The sequence below is a fragment of the Lissotriton helveticus genome, chromosome 6 (assembly GCF_964261635.1).
Source record: "Lissotriton helveticus chromosome 6, aLisHel1.1, whole genome shotgun sequence".
Classification (NCBI taxonomy): Eukaryota; Metazoa; Chordata; class Amphibia; order Caudata; family Salamandridae; genus Lissotriton; species Lissotriton helveticus.
The window spans coordinates 1,443,243,237-1,443,267,148 of NC_136067.1; the positions used below are offsets into that span (position 1 = coordinate 1,443,243,237).

General features: G+C 46.3%; 1 protein-coding gene across 2 annotated transcripts in view; it reads left to right on the forward strand.

Annotated features, from left to right (window-relative positions):
• The window catches only part of HBS1L (HBS1 like translational GTPase), a 520,713-nt gene that overhangs the window by 365,367 nt on the left and 131,434 nt on the right, over positions 1-23,912 (forward strand). For both annotated transcript variants that reach the window (XM_078649243.1, XM_078649244.1), the window contains exons 5-6: positions 15,318-15,580; positions 20,342-20,507. In XM_078649243.1, the coding sequence (XP_078505369.1) occupies positions 15,318-15,580; positions 20,342-20,507 (429 nt within the window). The remainder of the gene's footprint in view (positions 1-15,317; positions 15,581-20,341; positions 20,508-23,912) is intronic.

The window sequence follows — 23,912 nt, forward strand, 5'->3', positions numbered from 1 at the left end:
GGTCGGTTTTCCGGATTTGCTTCCACACGTCAGCCGGCAGACATAACCCGAAAAACAAGTCAATGTCCGCTAGAGTCATTATTGTTGAACCCAAGGCTGTACCTAGTTCGGTATAAAATGCTGTCGGGTTCTTTCTTAAATCGGGCAGGGTTTGCCTAAAAGTTAAAATATCTTGCCGATCCCATGGTCGATAAACCCAGTTGTACACAACCCTCCCCTTCGCATCTGCGTGGTTGATATCGTCGTTTGTTCCCTGACCTCGCGGGGGAACCCAGTAGGGGGCGGCTTCTCTGATAGGCATCATAGTGTTGGCTACTTCTGATGAGGACCCAGTCGTTTCAGGGACTGTAATCTTAACTTCTGGTTTCTGTTCCGTGAGGTGGCGGAAGACCTCAAGCGTTTGCATGAAGAGGTCTGTCACGTCGTGCTCAGCCTCGTCTCCAACATTGACTTTTCTATATAAAGCTGTCAGTTTAGCAGGACCCTGATTCTGATACCTATCCTCATATGCTTTCAGGGTGTGGTAGCTAAACTGTAAAATGAAATGCCGTCTGTGGCTACCGGCATGTGAATTGTGCATATCTATCGTGTATTCTTCGCTCTCCTTCCGTTCTACCAGTGTCTTTACTATCTTGTCAATTCCATCCCGCTCATCTTTGCTCAATCTATTCAGTCTGGCTGGTGGCTGCTTGCTAGTCTCGAGTTCATCTGATGTCGTTACTAATGCGGCTGGTGCGGAGGCCGTGAGGGCTGGGGTACTAGCTCCAAGGTCATTCTCATTTGCACTCGGAGCTGGCAGGTGCTGTACTAGAGGTTGGGAGGGGGCATGGGGGGGGGGCATGTAGATGATCGGAGGACCTAGCAGTAACTCATCGTTCGCCCGTTGTTTGGAGGGCAGCTCAGGGTAGAGCGTAGAGGGGGTCCTAACAGGGCATTGGCCTGCCGACTCAGATTCCTGCTTTTGTCTGCCCTCCTCTCTCTTTTATTCCTTCTTCTAGTTTCTTAGCGGTCAGGTGGGCTGCCTTTCGTAACTCTTTTCCTATTCTTGCTTCTTCTCTCTTCTTTCGTTGCTCTGCTTCTTTGCGCCACATGCCGGAACTATCAAGCATAGTGGGCGTTGTTTTATTGTTACAAAGGGCTGTTTCCAGCACGCTTATTTTTGCGTCATCAAAGGATCCTATCAGTGGCCACTGACTTTCCTGATCCTTTTTAGTATATTTATGCCATAACTTACTATAAGCTACGGCGACTAGTCCATACTTTAAAAACATATCCTTATTAGGGGTGCCCTCCAGAGGAGCCGGATGATCCACCTCTAATAAGCGGTCCGGGCTGAACCAACTACTGAACAATGGGGAGAAGATAGGCATGACGGGTTACAATGGGGACAAAAGTCTGCACTACCTATCCTTCACTACTTTGCGAAGACTAGACAGAATATTTCTATTCTATAGTATTCGCAAATAGGGAATACCCAAAGAGAGAACCAATTCCAAACAGTCAATGTTCAGACAAACAATCAATCAATCAAATGAGGAATAAAATAGGCGCGACGGGTTACAACGGGGGCAAAAGCCTGCGCTACCTACCCTTTCACTGCTTACAAAGACTAGACAGAATATCTCTATTCCACGTTATTTGTAGGCAGAGAATACCTCCAAAGAACCAATATCGAACAATCAATGTCCGTTCAATCAAACAATCAGTAGCGAGAAAGAAATAGGCATGACGGGTTACAACGGGGGCAAAAGCCTGCGTTACCTATTCTTCACTATCTGCAAAGGAGGACAGAATACTTTTATCCTTCCCCGTTTGTAGACAGAGAATTCTCGAGAAAGCAATCCTCGAACAAACAATGTTCGGGCAAACAATCAATCAGTGGGGGAGAAAGATAGGCACGACGGATTACAACGGGGGCAAAGGCCTGGGTTACCTACCCTTCAATACCTGCAAAGGAAGAGAGAATACTTTCTATTCCTCTCCGTTTGCAGACAGAGAATCTCCAAGAGAACCAACAATTCGGAGAGTAATACTAGTATTTTCGAATCAATCAATCAAATATTTCACAGTTTGTCGTATTACACGACCTTACCCGGACCGCATGGACAGTTTCCTGTCTTCCGATTCCAGCGGCCGATCGTCCTCTATCTTCTGTCGCGGCACTCCTGATGGTTCCCAGTCAGGACCGTAGATCACTCGAGAGAGGTCTGCTCGGAACCAGTGAAGTTCGGATGATCGGCTGCCAGACGAGGGTCTATTGGGCAGGTGCACTTCCCGATCGTTGCAGTCGTTCACTCCGTCGTCAGGACCTCTCCCACTGGATCCACGTGTCGCTGATGGGCCCCACGTTTGGGACGCCAATTGTAGAAAAAGGGTCAGGCAGATCAGGTCGATTACCCCTTTTCAAGTTTTGCCCGCCGTTAGCCCCTTCTCACCCAACTCACGGTTACCAAATAAAGAGGCAGGCGCTGGAGACTGGAAGGCAGGAAACAGGAGTTTATTTCCGACGGAGTAGAACACATCAGATCGGACAACGAGGTATCGTTTCGAGGTGCTCTAACCGCATCTCTGAGGCCTGGCCTCTTATACACAGTTTTATGGCTTTATTACATTTGTGACATCCGTGGTATTGCTTTGAAGTACGTAAAAGGCATCTTTGGAATCCCCGGTTCAGGCCCGTTCCCACACATATCTACAGTAGGAGTCCCCACCCCTAATCTCAGCATGATGGCTATCGCGCAGCTGGACATTCCGCTGGGAACAGAAATGCGGGCGATCGGTCGGATCTAGGGGTGTGAGGGCATTGATTAATCCCCGCTCCTTTGAAGTGAGGCGAGGTCCTACTGTAGGGGCAATAAACTGCATCTGTTGGGCTAAGTGATGGCCTGGGATCAGGCTGGACAATCGGGCAAGGAGGAAGAGGTTATCAAAGGGCATGTTTTATGAATGAGATGAAAAGAGTGTGGGGGTTCAGCACGGGATGTGGCTCGGAGGCAGGGTCGCGCTGGAGGTGCGTTTAGGGCCCAAGCAGGAGAGACCGGGGGCTGTCAGGGCACGGGGGGGATGCTTGCGAGGCCGGGGAGTGAGGGGGAGAGACGTGCTGGCTATCGGCAGTAGGCAGAGAGGCCATGGCACCTAAAATGGCTGCTGTGCATATTTGTGCGTGAGTCTGAGGAAATGGACAAGATGGCGCAGATGATGTTCAGTTCACAAACTAGATTTCAACAACAGGAGTAAGTTTAATCTGTGGGCTGCAGCAATAGTCACACACCTAACAATTGTATTGGTGCCTTTCCCTAGATGGATGGGTCTGTTACCACATTAAGAGTACAGTTTAAATCCCCAGCTCATGTGAATTATAAATGTATGTGAGGGGTCATGAGCCTCCGGACCTTTCTTAAAAACAAATCAAAGGCGATGGCCGCGTTTTAGCTCGGCTCCGTTCGCTTTCCTGTCTGGAACGTCTATCCTGTGTTTTATCCTGCCCCGGGAAGTATACTTTGATAGACTATGGAACTACGACATTTCGCAGGCACTTACCGTTTGATCCGTTTGTTCCTGGGTGCCGCGGATCCTGAGCTGCACCCTTGTCTGATTCGGGGCCTCCGGAGCGAGCGGGCCTGACACTCCTTGGCGGCGCCCAGGCGGGGCGGAGCGCTGTGGCCGGCCCTTGGTGGCGGTGTGGGTTCGGTCGGAGAGGCCGATGTGCAATTAGACCGGTTACGGCTATCCGGGCCTGGTCCAGCGGTCCTGCGGCCTGGTGTTGGGGCGCTGCCTTCCATGGACGGGGTTGACCGTGTATGTGGCTCGTCTCCCCTTTGTTCTCCGGTCCGGCCATTTTGAGTCCCTCCGCCCGGACTCGGAGAACGGAGCCGGTGGCGTGTGGGGAGCCGGCGACCCGCCTTCTTCTGGTGGCCCCCCTTCCTGCTCTGGTGGTGCCTCTGCTGGTGGTCGGCTGTATCCTGTTTGCCCCGCTGGTGGCCGGACGGGGGTCGGAGATTGCCGCGGCCCCGCCGGGCTTCTAAGATGGCGGCCGGCCCCATGTCTCTCGGCCTGCCCGAGACTGGCGACGCTGGTCCGCCGCATGGCACGTTTGCTGAATACCGTAAAGGTGAGCCTACGCTTGGCGACATCCTCGCCGCCTTGCGCTCCTGGAGTGCTCCCATGGCCGCACCTATCATTGACCTGGAGGAGGATCATTTTGCCGGGCCTGCTGGGCCCCCCCCCGGTGTGTGCGGCTTCATCTCTGTTGTGTGCTGCTGGAACTTTCCTGGAGGTCGTGGGCCCGGCGGCTGCCGCCGGTGTGGGTGTACGGATGTCCGCTGCCCTCATTCATCCTGTGCTCCCCTCTGTGCAGGGGGTCCGCCGGCCGGGTCCCGTCCGGACCGGCCTCGTTGGATCTCCCTTTCCTTTTTTGCCTCGAATGGCCGAACGAAGATCCTGTGATTGCTCCGCGGATCGGCTTTCCTCATATTGTCGTCGGAACTGTGCCTGCATTGCCTGAGGTGGTTGCTGTCCTTTCCTGTTCATCCGGGTCGCAATCGGTATGACTTGTGTGGATTGACGATCGTACTCCCTGTTATTCACCTCCTGTTCCACATGATCTGGTTCCTTGTGCGTTGGACGACTACAGCTTGGGATAAACAAGGACAGGGTTGAGATGAACTTGCCTCGGTGGACTATTATCTTGCGGTATGGTCGGATGATCCGTTTGTAACTGTATGACTATGATCGATTCTCCTTCATATTCCTGGAGCTTATCCTTGTGCTTACTATCTTCCCGTGGGCTCTGAGTATTTTCGGACGGGGGGGTGGGAGCTGATGGGGTTTTGATTATATGGCTCCTCTCCCGTCGTTACTTCCCTGTTTTCCCTTCTTCTTTTTGTCTTTGTGGTTCTTTCTTACTTTTATCTCTTCTATATTTCGGGTTCTGATTAGGGCGACAGGCACGCTGCTGGGGGGTAGGCCATAGCCTTCTGCAGGGGTGCAGGGTGGGATGTGGGGGGGGGGGGGTCTGTCATATTGTGTTTTCCCCCTTTTTTTCTTTTTTGGTTCTATGGCTCTTATGTATCCCCTTTTTTCGGGACGCGGTGTCTGCATGTGGCCCCCTGGGGTGTTTTTGCTAGCATGGGCCTTCTGGTATTCCTGCCGTCACGGTTTACTACGCATTCATTACTCCTGTTACCACTAGTTCCATGTGCCGGTCTATTCTCGAGTGCTTCGTTAGCCGTGGGGCGCGTGCAGTGATGCTGCGTTCTTACTTCCCCCCCCCCTTTTTTCCTATGTCCTTTCCCCCTTTGTCCCCCTCTCCCCCTTTTTTCTTTCCTCCCCTGGGTTGTTGTAGCAGAGGGCTCTTTGTTTTGCTAGCCTAATTTTAGTTTTGTGTATCATTGTGTGTTCTCGTAGTGGTGGGTGGGCGCTGGGCAGCGGTTGCAATTGCTTATTACTGTGGGACTCACGTTCTGCCTTTGCCAAAATGTAACTGTTCTTTTTGAATTTTCCTGTGTTCGATACTTCTGCTTGCTCGCGGCCCGCCACGGCCCTCTGGACTTTACGGATTGCCATTATTCTGCTATACCCTTTCTTCTATTATAAAATCAACCTTCTCTCATCCTGCTCGTGGTGGTTGCTCGGTGGCTTTTCGCCTTTGCTTCTCGTATGGATTGCTGTGATATCCTGTTGGAGCTTCTGTACTGCCTGATATGTTTCTTTCATTGTGGTGGCCGGCCCGATGGGTTGTAGGCCTGTATCTGTGAGCGCTTTCTGTATAATAAATGTTTTAAAAAAAATAAAAAATAAAAAAAAAAAAAAAAAATCTCCATAATCAATGTTATTGGCATCAAAACTAACCGTGCAAACGTCATTCACGTCCAACATGCCCGGCACTAATAAGTGTCCACCTTCCAGATCTGTTACAACATTCTTTAGTCTAAATGGGACACTTGGTGCTATCCAGATGAGCACCCCTCTAGCACAGTGGGAGTAGGACATAACATCTAATTTTCCCCTCCATTTTTTGCGGTCTTCATCAATACTATCACTAACCATATGCGTTTCTTGTTGTATTGCGATGCCCAATCCATAACGCCATAAGTATGCATAAATAGTGTACCACTTGATATAATTACTCAGTACCCTGACATTCCAGGTTATTATTTTGAATTTACCACCATAGCTAATTAAACATTGGGCACCACAAAAACTGAAATCATTGGCACTTGCAGCTCCTTCAAGCGCAGGTAAGACATCCCTGAACAGTGTATGTATCAACCTCAACCTCAACATGAACTATGAAAATCGTTCCCACAACCTGACCCTTCCCTCCGCAGGTTAAGGCAGCCTCCCATATCAAGGCCAGCCACAACAAGGCGACAGGTACATTGCTTCACTTCCAAACCAATAAGCCAAAATCTACTAATTTGTGATTGCACTGCGAAGGACTTCACTCAACCTCTCGTCACCACACCCAGGACCTTGAAAGTAATGTTGTGTAGAGTATGTATCATGACAATACAGATATATAGTCCTCACAACAGAATATTTCCCGTTTTGTATGTGGCTTTTAGTGCAATGGAAAGTCTGAAAGAGAAAGGTTTCATCTAAGTACATAGGCAGCGTATCTAGCATCAGGGTTACACTGCATGTTGGACAGGGTTAAAGACAAAAGGTGAAGCCATAGATGTTATCGCTCACAGGCCAATCATTAGTATTGCATGGTAGATCAGACCTCTCAAATTTTGGGTGTAATTCACAACCCATTTTGAAAGATGATCTAGGGGGGCTACCAGTCAAGCTAAGCAAGACGATGTGTGGAAACCAAGGAACCACGTAATGTGATCTGAAGTAGATCTGTGTCCATTGGGATCTGTAGTGCTGGAAACAATATCCAAGAACAAAAGTGACGTGATGTGCCTTATCATGCAGCTATCTTGTTTTGGTAATTTTGTTGTTGGCAGCACAACAAATGTCGCATTTTTGGAAGTGAAATTGACATGGTATGTCTTATGAAACTGCCACTTGTTTGTGTCATTTTATTGTTCAATTTTATGTTTTTGAACTACTTTTGTTTAACAGGGAGAGCTCCAATGTTTTAGTTGTGTTGGCACAGTGATCTACCCCTTAGTTCACACGCCTGTTTTGTTTAACATGTTGACGATTCCGTTGCTTTCTGGATTGATGGAAACCAGGAAGGAGGAAAGGAAGAGGGAGCCAGAGAGGGATAACTTCATGTTATGAATATGGCAGGTGAAAGCTGGTCTCCTGGTGATGTGCCAGGGTAAAAGGGGACGGAGCTTTACTCTAGAACTGCCTGTCCGGAGTCCACCGTTCAGGGCCGAACAACCCTGACTTGTACTGATGAAGGCCTTTCAATCATAACCTCATTTGTTGTCACAGTGTTCTCCAGGGCCGTGTTTCAGTGATCTAGATTTGGCTCTATCAGTAGCCAGTGCCTTCACTACCTAGTTGGGTCGCTCTTAGTCAGATTGTCCCTGTTCAAGTCTGTTTGTCACTCGTTTATTGTATTGTAAATGCATTTATATAGCACTTACTACCCCTGACGAGGCGTCAAAGCACTTTTTCAGTGAGTAGCACGCTACTCTGGAACCCATAAATGTTTAGTGGTGAATTAGTGTGGTGAAATATGAAAGTAATTTGAGTGGTGGATATGTTAGTCAGTTATTTGGATCGAAAAGGATAGTGGAGGGATAGAAGACGGGAAAAGGTTTGCATTTAAATAGCACTGATAGGATGTTGAAGCACTTTTTCGGTGAGTGGCACGCTACTCCGGAACCCATAAAGTATTAGTGTTGAATTAGTATAGTGAAGGATAGAGCCTGGGCCAGACTTTCGACGGACAACTGGGCCTCGGCGCTTGACGCTTCTACCCCTAGTCTCGCAGCCGACCCCACCATGGCAGACATCCAGTTCAGAGACTGGATTTCCTCCTCCCTCGACAATTGCATCCCCATCAAAAATCGGGAGGTGAAAAATAAGAGCAAGGGCCATGCCCCATGGTATAATTCCGAACTTAGAGGGCTCCGTAAAGTGTGCAAAAAGGCGGAGAGAGCTTGGAGGAAAGACTGGCTCCACAGCAATAAAGACATATATCACAACGCGGTAAGACAATACAAAACAGCCTTGAAATTAGCTAAATCAACGTTTTACGACAACAGAATAAAATCCGCGACCAACTCAGCCAAAGAATCATTTCAGATAGTCAAAGAACTACTGAACATCCCAACAGCACCCCCCTCGCACTTCCCCCCACCAGACAGAAGCAAGGATCTGGCCAATTATTTCGAGTCTAAAATCATGCGGATACTGGACTCCCTTCCTACCGTCAGCCCCCCTTCCATCCCGGCCATAGCGGACGAAAACAATTGCCCACAGCTGGCGACTTTTAGAGCAGTTTCCCTCACCGAGGTAACGTCCACGCTAGAGAAACTGAAAAGCGGTTCCCCACTTGACCCAGCCCCGGCCAGATTCCTAAAAAAGGTGTCTTCCACCATATCCCCTACCATCAGGGATCTCATTAACTCTTCCCTCGCTGGTGGAACGGTACCCCCTAACTGGAAGAACGCAGTTGTGAAGGCTTTGTTGAAAAAGCCCCAACTGAACCCGGACGACATGTCTAATTACAGACCGATCTCACTACTCCCTTGTGTCAGTAAGATAGCTGAAAAACTAGTCAACTCGCAACTATCCCAATTTCTCGAAACAAACAACATCCTGCGCCAATCTCAAACTGGATTTCGACCCGGCCATGGCACGGACACCGCACTCCTCTCTGTCATCGAGGAAGCAAGGTGTATCCTAGACTCAGGGGGATCAGTGGCAGTGATCCTCCTGGATCTTAGCGCCGCCTTTGATACGGTGGATCACAGTGTCCTACTACATCGCCTGGCCAAGGCAGGAATTGTGGGTATGGCGCGAGCGTGGATCGAATCCTTCCTCTCCCATCGATCCTTTCAGGTGTGGGACGGCAGCTCCAGGTCAGAACCTCTTCCACTGAAGAATGGAGTTCCCCAGGGGTCGTCGCTCAGCCCCACCCTGTTTAATGTTTATATGGCTCCCCTGGAAGACGTAGTGGCCCCCTACGGTGTAAAAATAATTAACTACGCTGACGACACCCAACTTGTCGTATCCCTGTCCCACCTGGATAACCATCCTGACAGCCTGCTGCATTGCCTCCAGGACATCCATACCTGGATGTGCGACTCGGCCCTGAAGCTAAACGGCGCAAAGACCGAGATCATGCTCCTGGGCAATAAATGGACGACTTTTCCACCTACATCTTGGCCGACACCTTCGGCGAAATCCCCTCTCCTAGAAATGAAATCAAAACACTAGGAGTTTGGTTGGAACCTGACCTTACCATGAAAACGCAGGCAGCCAAGACAGCAGGCACCTGCTTTGGTCTCCTGCGGTCCGTACGCAAGATCCTGCCTCTTCTTCCCTTCCCATCCAGGAAATTACTTGTCCAGGGTCTGGTCCTGGCCCGGCTCGATTACAGCAACGCCATTTATCTGGGGGCCCCTGAATACACCCTGGCCAAACTCCAACGGACCCAGAATGCGGCGGCTAGGCTCATTATGAACCTCCCCCCTAGAGTGTCGGCCAAGCCTGCCCTCAAAGCTCTACACTGGCTCCCTGTCCGCCAGAGAGTAGAGTTCAAGGCCCTATGTATCACCCACAAGCTCATCAATGGAGCTGGCCCTGCCGCGCTAAAAAATTTGGTCACCCCATATAAAGCCTCAAGACCCCTTCGTTCTGACGCCGAACACCTTGCTACGGTGCCCAAATTCAGGAAGGCTCGCTCTGGCGGTCGCCGCTTTTCGGTCAAAGCCTCCACAGCGTGGAACGCACTCCCTCTCAGTCTACGCCTGGAGCCCTCACACTTGGGGTTCCGCAGAAAACTTAAAACCCTCCTGTTCCCCAAATAAGGCACCCCCTCTCCCCCCCTCTGGACTCTTACAGGTTGATTAGCGCGGGGATGCCTACGGGTCACCAGGCGCTTTAGAAATCGCAAAATAAAAAAAAATAAAAAATATGAAAGCCATTTGAGTGGTGGATTTGTTATTCAGTTATTTGTATTGAGAAGGGTAGTGAGGGATAGAAGAGGGAAGGATTTAGAAATATTGGTTTGGGATTTTTTGGAACTCATAGCAGTAGGAGGAGGTTTGGGACGAGTAAAAGGGAGGTGGAGGTGGAGGGGGAAGAGTCAGAGGGAAGGGTTTAGAAAGGCTTGTTTTGGGGGAACGGAATAGTAAAAGAGGAATGAGATGATGCAAGGAGGGGTAGAGTAGGGAAGAGTCTAGAAAGGGTTATTTTGGGGATCGTGGTATGGGGTTTGGGATGAATGAGAGAGTGGAGTTAGAGGATATATAGATAGAGGTATAGGGTGAGATATAGGGTAGCACATTGGATACGCTAAATTAGGAGTATTAGATATATAGATCCATAAATACGTGGAAGATATACAGAAGCATAAAGGGAGGTAATATATGTAGATTAGAGATGTATTAAATAAACTCCGGCTTTAAAGTGTTGTTGTACTTTAAATTAATTATATATATATATATATATATATATATATATATATATATATATAGTAATTCAATAGTGAAGCAATTGTAGATGAGAAGTTATGAATAAAGATGTACTTATTTATGCAGTCAAATCAAATAAACTTTATTCGGTTTCAAATAGAGGAAACCATGAAAGTTGCAAAACATCCAAATTACATTAAAAACATGATTCCATAATATTACTGGCCAGATAAAATATAATAAAAATCCATTGCACATCCTTTCATGGTGAACGCTGACAATAGAATGCACAATTTGGTGTCAAACAGTGAAACCCTTGAATTAGCACAACCCTACCCAGGTATCCTAACCTACGTAAACATATATCTCCTCAATAGATCATCAAACAGGTAGCTATTTATCCAAACAAGCCCTGGTTCTCACAGTGGATTTCAAGTAGCCAACAATAAAAAAGATACAATCAGCCTTCAACAATTGGAGGTACAGGAGAGCTGGGCGAGCCTGATTAAAATTAATCGTCTTTAAAACAGGGACAAAAAAATGTCTCTGGGGTACCTCGTAAAAGTTACAAAAGAACATAAAATGTAGCAAATCCTGTGGAGACTCTCCGTTGCAGCCACAGAGTGCTAACAACTGACCTCTACTGCACCCTTTTGGAGCAGCAAGCAGGAGGTGGAAAAGATCCAGGCGAAACCTGGACAATAAAAACTGCTCATAAATAGATAAAGACCCCAGGAGATAAGGCTCGACAGATGGAGTTGTTTTTAACATTAAACATTTGTGGACACTAGGTTTCCTCAATTCTCGCTCATCCCTTTCAATTTTCCTTAAACTAGTGAAGGATTTCCTGATTATCACCACATCCTTTTTTACGATAGATTTGGGATTGGAAAATAAATCAGCACGCCCTAGCTCTTCAAAGCTACTTTTAATGTATCGAAGCCACGGTATTCAGGATGTGTTGTCAAGGGACATACACTCTTTTAAGATTACATGGCTAAGAGTTAATTCTTTATTTATCCAACAGTTTAGCCAAAACACCAGAGGGGCGAAGTGCCAGGGTGTCACTTAAATAGGGCACCCCCAGTTCCTCGTGGACCAGCAGGTTCAACAGACCACTCGAAAAACCCAACAAGCGCTTCAAAAAAGTGTTCTCGACCACCTGAAGTGCGTCTGTGGTGGTATGCCCCCAGATTTCACCACCGTAGCAGGCTATAGCTACACTTTTTGCCTGGTAAACTTTCAGCATGGCTGCAATTGGTCGCTTGCCTAGTTTAGAAGCAAAGTTCAAAATGGCCGCATTCACCCGAACCAAATTGCCCTTTTTGTTCCGAGTTAGTGGCCCCCATTTTAATTGATCATCCAATAGGACCCCGAGGTATGAAAAAACGTCTGTGCAGGGAACTTTGGCAGGGCCTACTCTAAATTGAAAACTTTTTTGGGGCGAGTCCCCACCTGCATTATATAGGATTTTGAGTTGTTAATTGATAAATCCCGATCCGACATAAAGTCTGAAAAGGCGCCTAGCAAAGACTGGAGACCCGTAGCAGTCCTAGGTAAGAGAACTGCGTTGTCTTCGTATAGTACGACAGGGAGCCCGCGTCGCCCAACATACGAGTAATCTACCCCTGTAGCCAATAAAGCTCTATCTAGATCGTTAATATAGAGATTAAAAAAGAATGAGGCCAGAATACAGCCTTGACGTACACCTCTCTGTATGGCAAAATCCCTGTAGACCCGAAGATCCTGAGAGAATCTAACATTGGCCTTGGTTGCCCTGTGAAGGTCCTCGAGGAAGTTGACATATTGCGCTCTACCCCCATACCCCTCATGACTGCCACAGTTTGACCCTGTTTACGCAATCAAATGTGGATAAGTCCATGAAGGCTAGGTAGATAGTTCCGGAGCGAGCAACCATGTATTTAGTAAGTAACATGGTTAAGTTAAGGCATTAGGCCACAGTTGACTGACCCGGGTGGAATCAAAATTGGGCATCGGAAATTATTGCGTGCTCCTCAGCCCAGGTGGATAGTCGTTCTAATAATACGTGGCCCACAACCTTAGCCACCGAATCAAGAAGTGAGATCGGCCTATAGTAAAAAGTGCTATTGCGTTCATCCTTCTTGAAAACGGGTTTAATAGTTGAAGTGGCCCTGGGCTCAGGGCAGCCGTCCCTGGCCGCTGCATTAAACAAAGCTGTGAGTACCGGCGCCCAAAAACGTGGATCCGACTTAAAGAGGTCCGGGGGAATGCCATATGGATCTGGAGCTTTATTGCAGGTAAACCCGGCAATACCAGCCTCAACCTGCTCAAAAACCACTATGAGGGGCATCCTTAACACGACCTGTCTGACAAATTTGCTCTGTTGGGCTTTCAAACATAGTTTTAAAATGGAGCACCCATCGTCCTCAATGATGTGCGATCCTAGTCCACCCCCTACTTCGTGTTCAAAAACGGTCTCTTAACAATGCTCCAGAACCTAGAGCTATTCCTAAGGGTGCTCGACGTTAACAACTCCCTCCAAGCCTCCTCCTTCAGGACACCCTTCAGTTTAGCCAGTGATAGTTGCACTCTTTGCAACAGGCTCTAACCAGGAATTGGTCAAAGAGACAGGCCAGCCATCACTTTCGTGGTCCTTGTAGGTTTCCCCAGAAGATTAATTCGCACAACTAGAAAGGCAGGTTACAACTGTAATGTCCCTGTGAGGTCTACCCTGAAGTGGCGTTGTAGCTAGTCAGGGCAGTAAGTTACAACTGAATTCCATGATGACAGTGTCAAAGAGCATAAGATGTTTACTCAGTATTGGGGCCAGGGTAGCAAAGAGAATAGCAGAAAAACCACAATAGCAGTCATTCTACTTTATCTGAGAGATAGCTGGTTTATCGGAGAGATGAGTGTTTGAGCAATGTAGGTAGGACAGTGGAATTGTGTTAGAGGAATGTTTAATTGGATTAGGGATTAGCTGTCGGGTAGGAAGAAGTTACTGTACTACATTAAACATATCAGTGGCTTCACATTGACCAAAGGATCACTGTACAAGGTAGATAACTCAAACTTAATAGTATCAAGATAATCTAAGTGTTCTTTAAAAAGGACAACAAACTTGTGCTATTGTTTTTGCCATACTTGTATGGAGTCTGCTTTGCACTTTGCTTCCATATTCCATGACCGTGGTTGGGTCTTAAGAATGCCTACCATTTATCTTATCCTCTTTAAACTAAAAAAAATAGGGGAGAGGGGTTGGCCTAACGGCTAAGGCGCTCGACCTCGGACCTGGGGAACTTGGTTCGAGTCTCGGTAACGACGCCAAAAAACCCCTGTGATTCTGGGCAAATCACTTAATCTCCCCGTGCCTAAAAAATTAAAGTAACTGGTGCTATGTAAAGCGCTCTGATAACTGGTTCGGTTCGGTTCAAGTTCGCGCTATATAAAACTCTCTAAAAAAAAAAAAAGAAAAAAAAAAAAAGAAGGTTGTGTATGTCGACATTGTCACACTCCAGTCCCACATCCAGACTTAGCTCTCTGATAAGATCCTAACTGCATCCCTCAATCCCTCATCCCCTGACCAGCTCCTTAAAAATCCCAGACTGTCCCGTCATTATTCTGCCCATTGATGGGAAACTGTTGTACTCCCTAATCTGCCAAACACAAGCCTGGCTCCACTAATAACCCTCATGGATGCATTTGCATCCTTCATTTCACTTAAGTAGAAATTTGACAGCACCATCAACATCAAGACAACTTTACTGGCTTCCCTTACCCATTTGTATGAAATTCAAGTCCTAAAGCACGATGCACCAGTGAAACGAATTTTAAACAAGTATTTGCAGAGCCAGTAGTTTGGTCTTTGTTCCCTTCCCCTCACTCTCCTCTTCTGTCCGAGCCTGGATCGTGATACGACACCCCTAATACAATTAAATCATTTTAGAGCTATGTATTGATTCAACCCAGTAGGGCTTCACTACTAGGTTTCTTTGTGTATTTTTGTTTGGTGGGTCCTCAACTGTACGCTTTGTGAGGCTTCTTAACAACCCGCCATGAAGCAGTACAAGGACAGCGCAGTTGTACCCTTTAAGTCAGAAAAACTGGGGAGTCGGCCGAATGCTTGCACGGACATCTGCAGCTCATGGGCTCATTCCACGATGGGAACGCGGCCTTAAACGCTTCTGGTGTTAATACAGGGAGTACGATTACGTTTGTTATCATATTTTGTCCTCTGATAACACTTCAGTTTGTTTTTGTTATTTATAATTTTATCATTTTATTAATTTTAATAATACATGTATTGGTTTTAATTTAACTTTATATCCAGGTAAAGAACTTAAAAAAATCAACCTCGGGGTACTTGAGTACATTATTGTGGGGCACATTTTATTGTGCTAATCTAAACAGTCTACTAATATTGTACACAAACAAGGACTTCTACGTCAGTAAAGCAGTTTCTTGAGTTGAAAACCTCCTGCTCAAAAGGTGGAAATCAAATCATAATGTTTTGTTAGTGTAATAAACCGGTTTCAGTCTTTCAGGGGTGCTGTACCGGATCATAATCATTGTTGTCAGAGTATTTTCTGACCTAAATATCATCTACAAAACTATGTCGCATTGGAGTTAGTAAAAGAAAATCTAAATTCAATGGGAAAATGTTATTGAAAATATTATTAGGGATGCGATATTTGTCAGGCAAAATGTCTCTCGATGCTATTTTGTCATTCAACCTTTTGGGCCTTTCTATCCCTCTAATGTCCTCCTTGTTTCTCTTGACTTCAGTGCTATTTCTGAAGAGAATTGCCAGAATACCACCACACCTCGAAAGGGGCAATCTCCAGAAGATGCTGCGCCTCCTGCTCCAGTAGTACTCGATGCAACTCCTAAATCTTCCCCTCCATCCCAAAACAACCAGACGCCTGAAGACCTCGGAACAGCCACACCTGCAGTGAAAAGCATCAGCAAGTCAAAACACAAGATAGATGTGAGAGCAGAGCTCGAGAAGAGGCAAGGGAGAAAACAACTGCTAAACCTAGTTGTAATTGGTAATGTATTTTCGGTATTTTGGTTTCAATTGTTGTTTGGTTTAACATTTTTTTAAAGAACATTGAAAATCATAGTTGTGCATGAAAAAAGCTACTTTATGAACACCACATCCGCGCTAAACTTTCTTTCGCCGTTAATTTTGTGGCCTCAATACAGTCGTAATAGGATGGAAATTACGTTGTTTGAAAAAATATATTGATGGCGTTGCAGGGGTTGATTTATTAGGTTGCTCCATGCTTTTGCTTTCAACCTGCCAGCGTTAAATAGGTCCCTTCATTGGTCAGTTGTCCCACAACAGAAATAGAGCTGCCTTTTATAGGGAATTGAAGCATAGAATATTCTGTTCTGATTCTCACACACACTCACTAGATCATTGCACTAGAAAGCCAGTCAGCCTTGGCAACTCTCCTCCTAAATGTATAGCTATTGCTTAGTTATTGAAGACATTATTCAGCACTCCTACTATGCCTCTAATCTCAAATATGGTATTCTGTCATGTCCTTTGCCTGTTCTGACTGTGGGTTTCAGGGCAAGAGTCATCAATCAGTTGTACTACTCCCTGTTGTACTCACCTTACAAGCAGTCAGACAGCCCTCAGCAGCCCCGAATATGCTTTCACCATCATGGATTCTGCTGCTGTACACCACAAAGATGTGCTCTCCAAGTTAATGGGCAAAAGATTCTCTGAAATGGTTTTGTTCATGATGATAGACCTGTGATTAAGTCAAGCCTTGGAGTACTTTAAAAAAGTTGGGGGTTCAGCTGGAGGTTTCAGTTATACAGTATGATGCGCTCCCACAGTGCAAGCAATAGCGGTGATGATGGACAGATTAGGAAAAAGTAACGACGGTGCAAACAGTATAGAGGGAAACCTTAAAGCCTCTCTAAGGTGAACAGGCACGAAGATTACTTGAAACAAATTAAACAACAGGTACTGTGCACACGTATGATCAATGCAGTATCGGTAATATGGTAGTTTTTAAGACAAAGAGAACAGTGAATGTCGTTGATAAATTGAAGACAGTTTGTAGTGTTGAGTATTAGTCTTTATTTCTTTTCTTTGTTTAGCAAACGCCAGCCGACACGTGTTTCATCACAGGGTAAATACTGTGACTCATCAGGGCTGTAAAACATAGTTCTAATGAGAAAACTGACTTATAGAAGCAGCCCAAATAAGGGAAATGACAAAATGATATGCATGAAAAAGAGAAACTTCTCTGGTTGCGACAGTGAGTGCAGAATGCGACATGCAGTGGTGGGTTGTATAAGCAGGGTGACATGCAATGTAGTCATGTGATAGTGTCTAGTGTTGGTCAAGTGAATTGTGAGTGCGCAGTGGAGAATAGTATAGGGATGTGCGTCTATAACTCGGAACGAGGCTACCAAATTCTGATGATGCCAGTGATGACCATGGACTGATGATGGTGAGTAGGGCAACCTGAGAGTATCAGTGGGCCCAAATAATAAACATGCAAAACAATTAGTAAGGCAGTTGGACGCACGGATGCACATGCAGGTACAAAAACTTCAGAGAGCGCGTGAATGTGCAACTGTGGTTACTAACATGTATCATGGCAAAAACAGCGGATTGCGGTCGCGTAGCAATAAGTGAATGACCGATATGTCGCGCAAAAACCTCACGTAGCGAAATTAACCCCAGGGAAGTGGGGAAAAAGTATCTAACCAATAAGTGCTTAAAACGTGCGCGTGACTTGTTAAAGTAACAATGACAGCATGAAGCACTTATAACCTGAAACTGAGAATAATTTTTAAAGAAATGAGCACCCTTAAAATAACATTTATTCTCAAACGCCAAAACATAGCTGTAATGGAATCTGATCTGGAATCAACATTGCCTGGTCTTACTGGTGGCACGGGCAACAAAACATAGTCGGATATCACATGAGTAAGCAAAATAGAAAAACGATAATAATCATGGTTTACACATCGTAGATACAATCATTGAGCTCGAGACTAAAACATGATTCCCAAGGTTGTAAAAAAAGTCAACCATCCACCACAGTGCCGTCTTTAAAAACAGTTTCGAAGACCGTACTGGCTACACTCTTACTATGGAAATCCTAGCTTGATGATTATGATTCAAGTGTATGGCTCTATGAGAGATACCAACATTGGAGTACTGCAGTTACATGTTAGTAACTTATTTCTGATAATAATTGTTGTGGGTTAGACAGGGACCTATGTCACAATTGTTCACCTACCTACACTACTTGCATACAGTGGCTACATGCATTTCTTATTCCTTTTGGCTGTGAATGGCCGACGTTTATGAGCTAGGCACAGTCCATTTTCACGTGTCTGTCCCATCTCGGAGTTAAGATCCATTGCACTACTATCAAAAGTATTTGTTTTCCCCGCTTGCTTTACTAAGGTCTGTTTTGCCAAGCCTTTAAATCCCTGTAAGTTGATCCAGTTGTTGGTTTTCCACACACAACAGTCCTCCCCAGTGCTATTAAAAGGGCCAAGTTTGCAAATTGTGCCATAGTTTTCAACTTTTTCCTTTCTAAGACAATATATAGAAGTTGTTTACATAGTGATTTGGCAGTGTTTAGTCCTGCCAACCATTGACTAAACAGTTCCCCAGAATGTTTCAAAAACTGCACAGTCCCAAACCAAATGACAGAAGCTTGCTCTCTATTTTAGGCTTTGAACACTGGTATCTGTAATCCTTGGTTTCATTCTTTGTAATGTGAGATAGATTCTGAGTAATTCACTTGCATGTATTGTAACCTTGAACTTCATGTTTTCACACGTTTTTCCAATTTGTTGTATGTGATATTTCTGTGATTAAATCGCTTGTGTCATTATTTTAAGTAAGTCCAAAGTAATTAGTTTTTCTGATGGCTTGCTGTCTACTCTACATTGTCGTATTTGGTACTTTGTCACATTGAGGTTTCATACTCCTGCCTGATTTTCTTGAATGTCTTCAGTACGTCTTCTTGGAATAGTTTTCCTTTCTACGGCCATGCATTAGTATTTTACATCTGATAGAGACTACTCGCCGCTGATTCCTTAACGTAGAATTCTCCCCAAGTGTGAGACTGGATCCGCAAACTTTTTGCCACAGCATCCCTGGGCGCCGTGGGCAGGGCGGCATCATGCGACTCCGCCCAGGCGTCGTCCACGTATGTGACGTCAGCGAGGTCACATAAGCCCCACCCCAGCGCGCCTACGTCAGTTTTTTCCTTTTCCCCGTGCAACGCGGATCCAGTCTCTGCTCGGGCCTGTTTGGGGCCCTTTTTTCTTCCTCATTGTCTATTTTTTGGGTGGAATAGTGTGCGAATGCCTTCGGGCTCCAAGATTTGCAGGTCGTGTGGGCGTCTTATGTCGGCGACGGACCCTCAACTCATTTGTATGTGGTGTTTAGCTGAGGATCACGGCACCACTGATTGTGAGGCATGCCAACAGTTGAAGCCTAAGTCGCAGCGGGAACACCAGATGAAACTTCTCTCGCGCGTCTCTCAAGGTCAGCTTCCTCTCCTCGATCAGCCTTGGCAGACGGCTTCAGATACGGCCTTTGTCGTCGTCCTCGCCCTTCTCCGATGTCGCCAGAGCATCGCTCGCCAGTGGGCAAGTGTCGCAGTTTGTCCCCCGGGGCTGGTGTTTGGCCTGCCGGTGGTGTAGGCTCTCTGCGGGTGATGCGGCCCAGCGTGTCATCCTCCTATCCACTGTTTCCTGGTGACGGAGCGTCGAGAGTCAACATGGAGACATATGCGGCGGCTTTGAATGCCTCGCTGGCGTCTCCTCCTCCTTCCCCTCCTGGGCGTCAGCGGATCCCTTGCCTTGTGTGGGGCCTTCCGCGGCGCCGCTGGTGGCTCCGGCCCGACTGGTTCGGATCCAGGCTTGGAGGATGTGGTGCTGTTGGGGTGCGGCCCTTCGGGGGTCCCTCCTTCAGACTACGGCGCCTCTGCCTCGCCGCAAACTCCTGCAGGAGTCCCTGTGGTGTTGCGGGAGGTCGCCGGGGCTCAGGGCGCATCCCCGAGCTCCGCTCAGCCCTCTGGGCAGGCGGAGGCCTTGTCCACGGCTGAGCTGATGCCGCCACAGCACCGGCATCTGCTGGTCCTGGCGGCGACACAGGGGCCGGTGGACCCTCCACGTCCTGCTCTGGGTCGAGGCTGGGTGGGGACCCCTCGTTCCCTTCTGGGCCCCTCTCGTCCCTCCCCGCAGGCGGCTGCCTCGTCGGAGGTTGAATCGTCCCTGGCACTGCCGCATGGCTCTTAATCACTGCCCAAACTCTTACCCTATGTTTCACATACCTAAGTGTTAGCCAGCTCACCATAATGTATATGGACCTTTATTCACCTTTTCCAGCCTGCCATCATAGGCAATTGCAGCAATGCTTTTTTTTAACATCCTTTGAAACCACTACCAGTTTCATTCTTGTTCTGTAAACTACTTGTTGCTATGACATGGTCTCTAAGTAAGTTGCTGCCTTTCTAGACTCTTAAAAATTACCTATTGATCAGCGTGGAACTGCATGTTCTTCGATGTTCTCTTTCTCACTATCTTAAGTTTAAACTTTACGATTTACAGGGGGTAGCTTGTGTCTTGTTTTGTGAGAGGTTCCTATCTTGTTTGCAAGCATCACCCACTCAGTTCTCATAAAAGACAGTATATTCATGGCGTTTAGCATGGGTGGTGGCTGTGACCGATATCTTCCACGTTTTGTTTGTTCTCGATGTTTTTGAGGCTATCCAAGGGTGTTGATTGATAATTGATTAATATTTCTTTACTTCTAGGTCATGTGGATGCTGGCAAAAGCACTCTTATGGGACATCTACTTTACCTCCTTGGAAATGTGAACAAAAGAACTATGCACAAATATGAACAGGAGTCAAAAAAGGCTGGAAAAGCTTCGTTTGCTTATGCTTGGGTCTTGGATGAGACTGGGGAAGAAAGGCAAAGGTAGTCTTATATTTTGTTGAAGCCAAATGTTCTGCAGGCAAAGCCTTAATCTGTGTCTGTTACTTCTATATGAATTGAATATTGCCTCACTGGAAGTCGAGTCTTTTTTCTTAAAATCTTCATTTCTTTTTTTCCTTAAAAATCTCTTGGAGTGTGGAGCTTGGCTGAAGTAGTGCAGTTCACAAATTCAGAAGTTCAGGCTTTGGCTACTGGTTTGCTCACTTTGGCCAGAGACAGCAGTCAAGTGTGTGCTGAGTTTTGGTTACGCGTGTGCATAGTGCTGGTAGGGCACACAGGGTGATTTTGGTTCCGAATGTGTTATGGATCAAAAACTAACTGCAAGCTGAAAAATCGGTTTCCTTACTGTGTCATTGAGGATTCCGTAACATAGAGATGGATGATAAAACCTAACTCTGGAAGAATTCTGCCCAATCATCCAGAAGCATTTTTAACACTCGTCCTAGTTGATACCTCACTGTGGTAGGTTGAGGGGAGATGAGGTAGGTTTGTAGGTCTCAAGCCAATTTTAGACTTTTATAAACTAAACCAATTTTTAACAATCAGATTCCTCCTTATACCTACTTGAGCTCAGACAATGGTGACACTACAAATGAGGGATTAGACACCCTTAGAGCTCCAGGATGTGTACATCTAATTCCACAGCAAAGATCACAATAGGAAACATTTCAGTCTAGCTGTAGTGCAGTTAATACCAATAGAAATGTCTTGCGTTTGGTGTAACTTAAGTCAGACCGTGTTTATTTTATTTGCTTTAGTATCGTGCTTATGCAGGCAGCGGTGACCTCTTCATCTAGTCGGAGTGGGATACAGAAGAGGGAGGGGCATTATTCCACAGTAACCTATTGGATGACTTCTTGAAGGATGCCATGTAGCTACCTTGGGATCCCCAGTGCTGGATGGAACTGGTGTGGTTGTAAACCTTTTTTGGAAATTCACCAGATCTGCTTCCAGTCAAATGTGAAGCAGTTGGGAGTTCCAAATTGTCAAAAAGGGTAGACGCAGAGTACTAACCCCAAAACCTTTCCATCACACGGATCATTACTTTAAAGTATTTGTTTACATTTGCTCTTACTATCAGGGTAACCGAACTCTCCATCTAAGAAGTTCACCTTTATTGCTAGTGGAACTTCATGTTGTAAATTAAATCTTGTTCTGAATGTTTAAGCTCTTATAAGACATTTAGCTAGTCGCTTTGGAGTAGCCTTTTTATAAAACTAAATTCTTGAATATTTTCAGGTAACTTTGACTGCGGTCTTCTTAAATCTATGATTATTTCCTCTTGTCTTGGTGAAAATTAGTGTTTTCAGTAGTCTCTTTAGCCATAAGACATATCCGCTCCATAAACAAGATGGTCGCCATTACCCCTCAGTTACTTCCAGCTGTACGCAGGTATGCAAGAGGGCACTGTCCTCAGTCGTTCCCTCTTCCTACCTCCAATTTCTCGAATTTCTTCACCTTGAGATTATGGGTATACAGGTAAGGAAGTTGCTAACATGTTATTTTATGTTATTTTAATTTATAGAGCGCACGGATACTCACGAGTGTCCCGGCGCAATACCAGCGAAAGGGGAAAAGTGTCTGTTTAAGCTACTAGATATGTTTTCAAATGTTTCTTAAATGTCACCAGGTCCTTAATATTGAGTAAAGGGGCAGGGCATTCCAGGCAGCAGTTGCCTTCCTTGTCGGTGAGTTTCCGCCAAGCCTCTGGTAGTTGAATCTAGGAACCTGCGAACAGCGGAGGAACGTGGAGCGCAGCTGTTTAGATGGAACATAAAAAGAAAAGCGTTTTTGTAGATATAGTGGGCCAAGCCCATGCAGTGCTCTGTGAGCCACAACCAATGATTTGCACTTAATCCGTTCTGCAACGGGGAGCCAATGCAGTGAATGTAGGTGATGTCGCACACTGCTCCTGGTAGAGATACCCAGAAGCAGTCTGGCCACCGTGTTTTGGACAACCTGCAGTTTTTTCAGCAGGTAACCCTGAATGCCAATGTATAGTGCATTGGCATAGTCCAACAGGGACAAGATGAGTGCGCAGGTCACAGTTTCTCTCGCTGCCTGGGGGAAAAGAGGGAAAAACGTTCTCAGAGTTTTGAGGAGGCCAAAACAGTTACCGGCCAGCTTCTTAATATGGTATGAGAAAGACAAGCTCTCGTCAAACCATACCCCCAAATTCTTGGCAGGTTTCCCTAGAGAGGTTGGCATCGGGAGCTCAGGAGGCCAAAGAGATTCTCGGAAGTTAGGAGAAAATTTCCAGAAGAGGATGATTTCGGACTTCTTCTCATTGTACTTTAGCTGTGCAGCTACTAACCATTTGAAAATGGATGAGAGGCAGTGATGAACTGAAGAAACAGACTCATTATTATCCCAAGAGAATAGCAGCTGGGTATCGTCCGTGTAGGCCATGTCCTTGGCTACCAAGCTCTCTGCCAAGTAGACTAAGGGTGTAACATAAATATTAAAAAGAAGGGGGCTAAGAAAAGACCCCTGTGGACACCATCTGTGTAAAGGAGGAGCATGGTGGCATCCAGATCTGTTGGCCCGATCTTCTAAGAAGTATCGAAGTCAGTTCCAGGCAGTGCCCAACACACCTATCTTGGCAAGTCGTGAGGAGGAGAAGAGCGTGCGGACCTGAGTCGAACGCCCCCGAGAGGTCCAACAGGATCAGTGCTGCCCTCCCACCGGCGTCCAGAGACTCCCGAATAGCCTCCACGACCTCCACCAAGACCGACTCGGTGCTATGGGCAGCCTGGAGCCCGGATTGAGCAGGGTGCAAAATACCCTCCCTTTCAATGAACTCAGTGAGTTGATTATTGACAACCTTCTCACACACTTTAGCCAGACCCGGCAGAAGGGAAATAGGTCAATAGATTCCCAGATTGAGGGGGTCAAGTGATGTTTTTTTTCCGTTTTTTTTTAAGTGACAAAAACCTGCCTGCTTCCAGGCCGCTGGAACACTGGCTGTCTGGAGAGATATTAACAATGCGATTTACCTCTGCGTTGATAGTTTCTGCTGCTGCGGCAAGCCGTCTAGGAGGACAAGAATCCGTGGTTGAGCCAGATTTTAAAATCCTAATAATTTTGAGAGAGTCCTGCAGATCCACTGTCTTAAACGCATCCAGGCAGTGTTCAGCATACAATATGTAGCTCATTGGTCCCACATGGGCATAAAAAATGCCCCCTTTTTGTAGCTGAAAGCAATCTTTCTATGAAATCTTTATTCGCTCTTCTCTGAAGGAACCTTGTCTTGATTCACATGAAAACATCATGCCTGGTTTTCTCCCCAAACAACCAAGGAGGACCTCTATGGTACTGGGCAGTTTCCAGCAGCTGGCCCCTGTTACTGTCCATCTAGAGGGACTTGATTCATATAGAAGCATACAT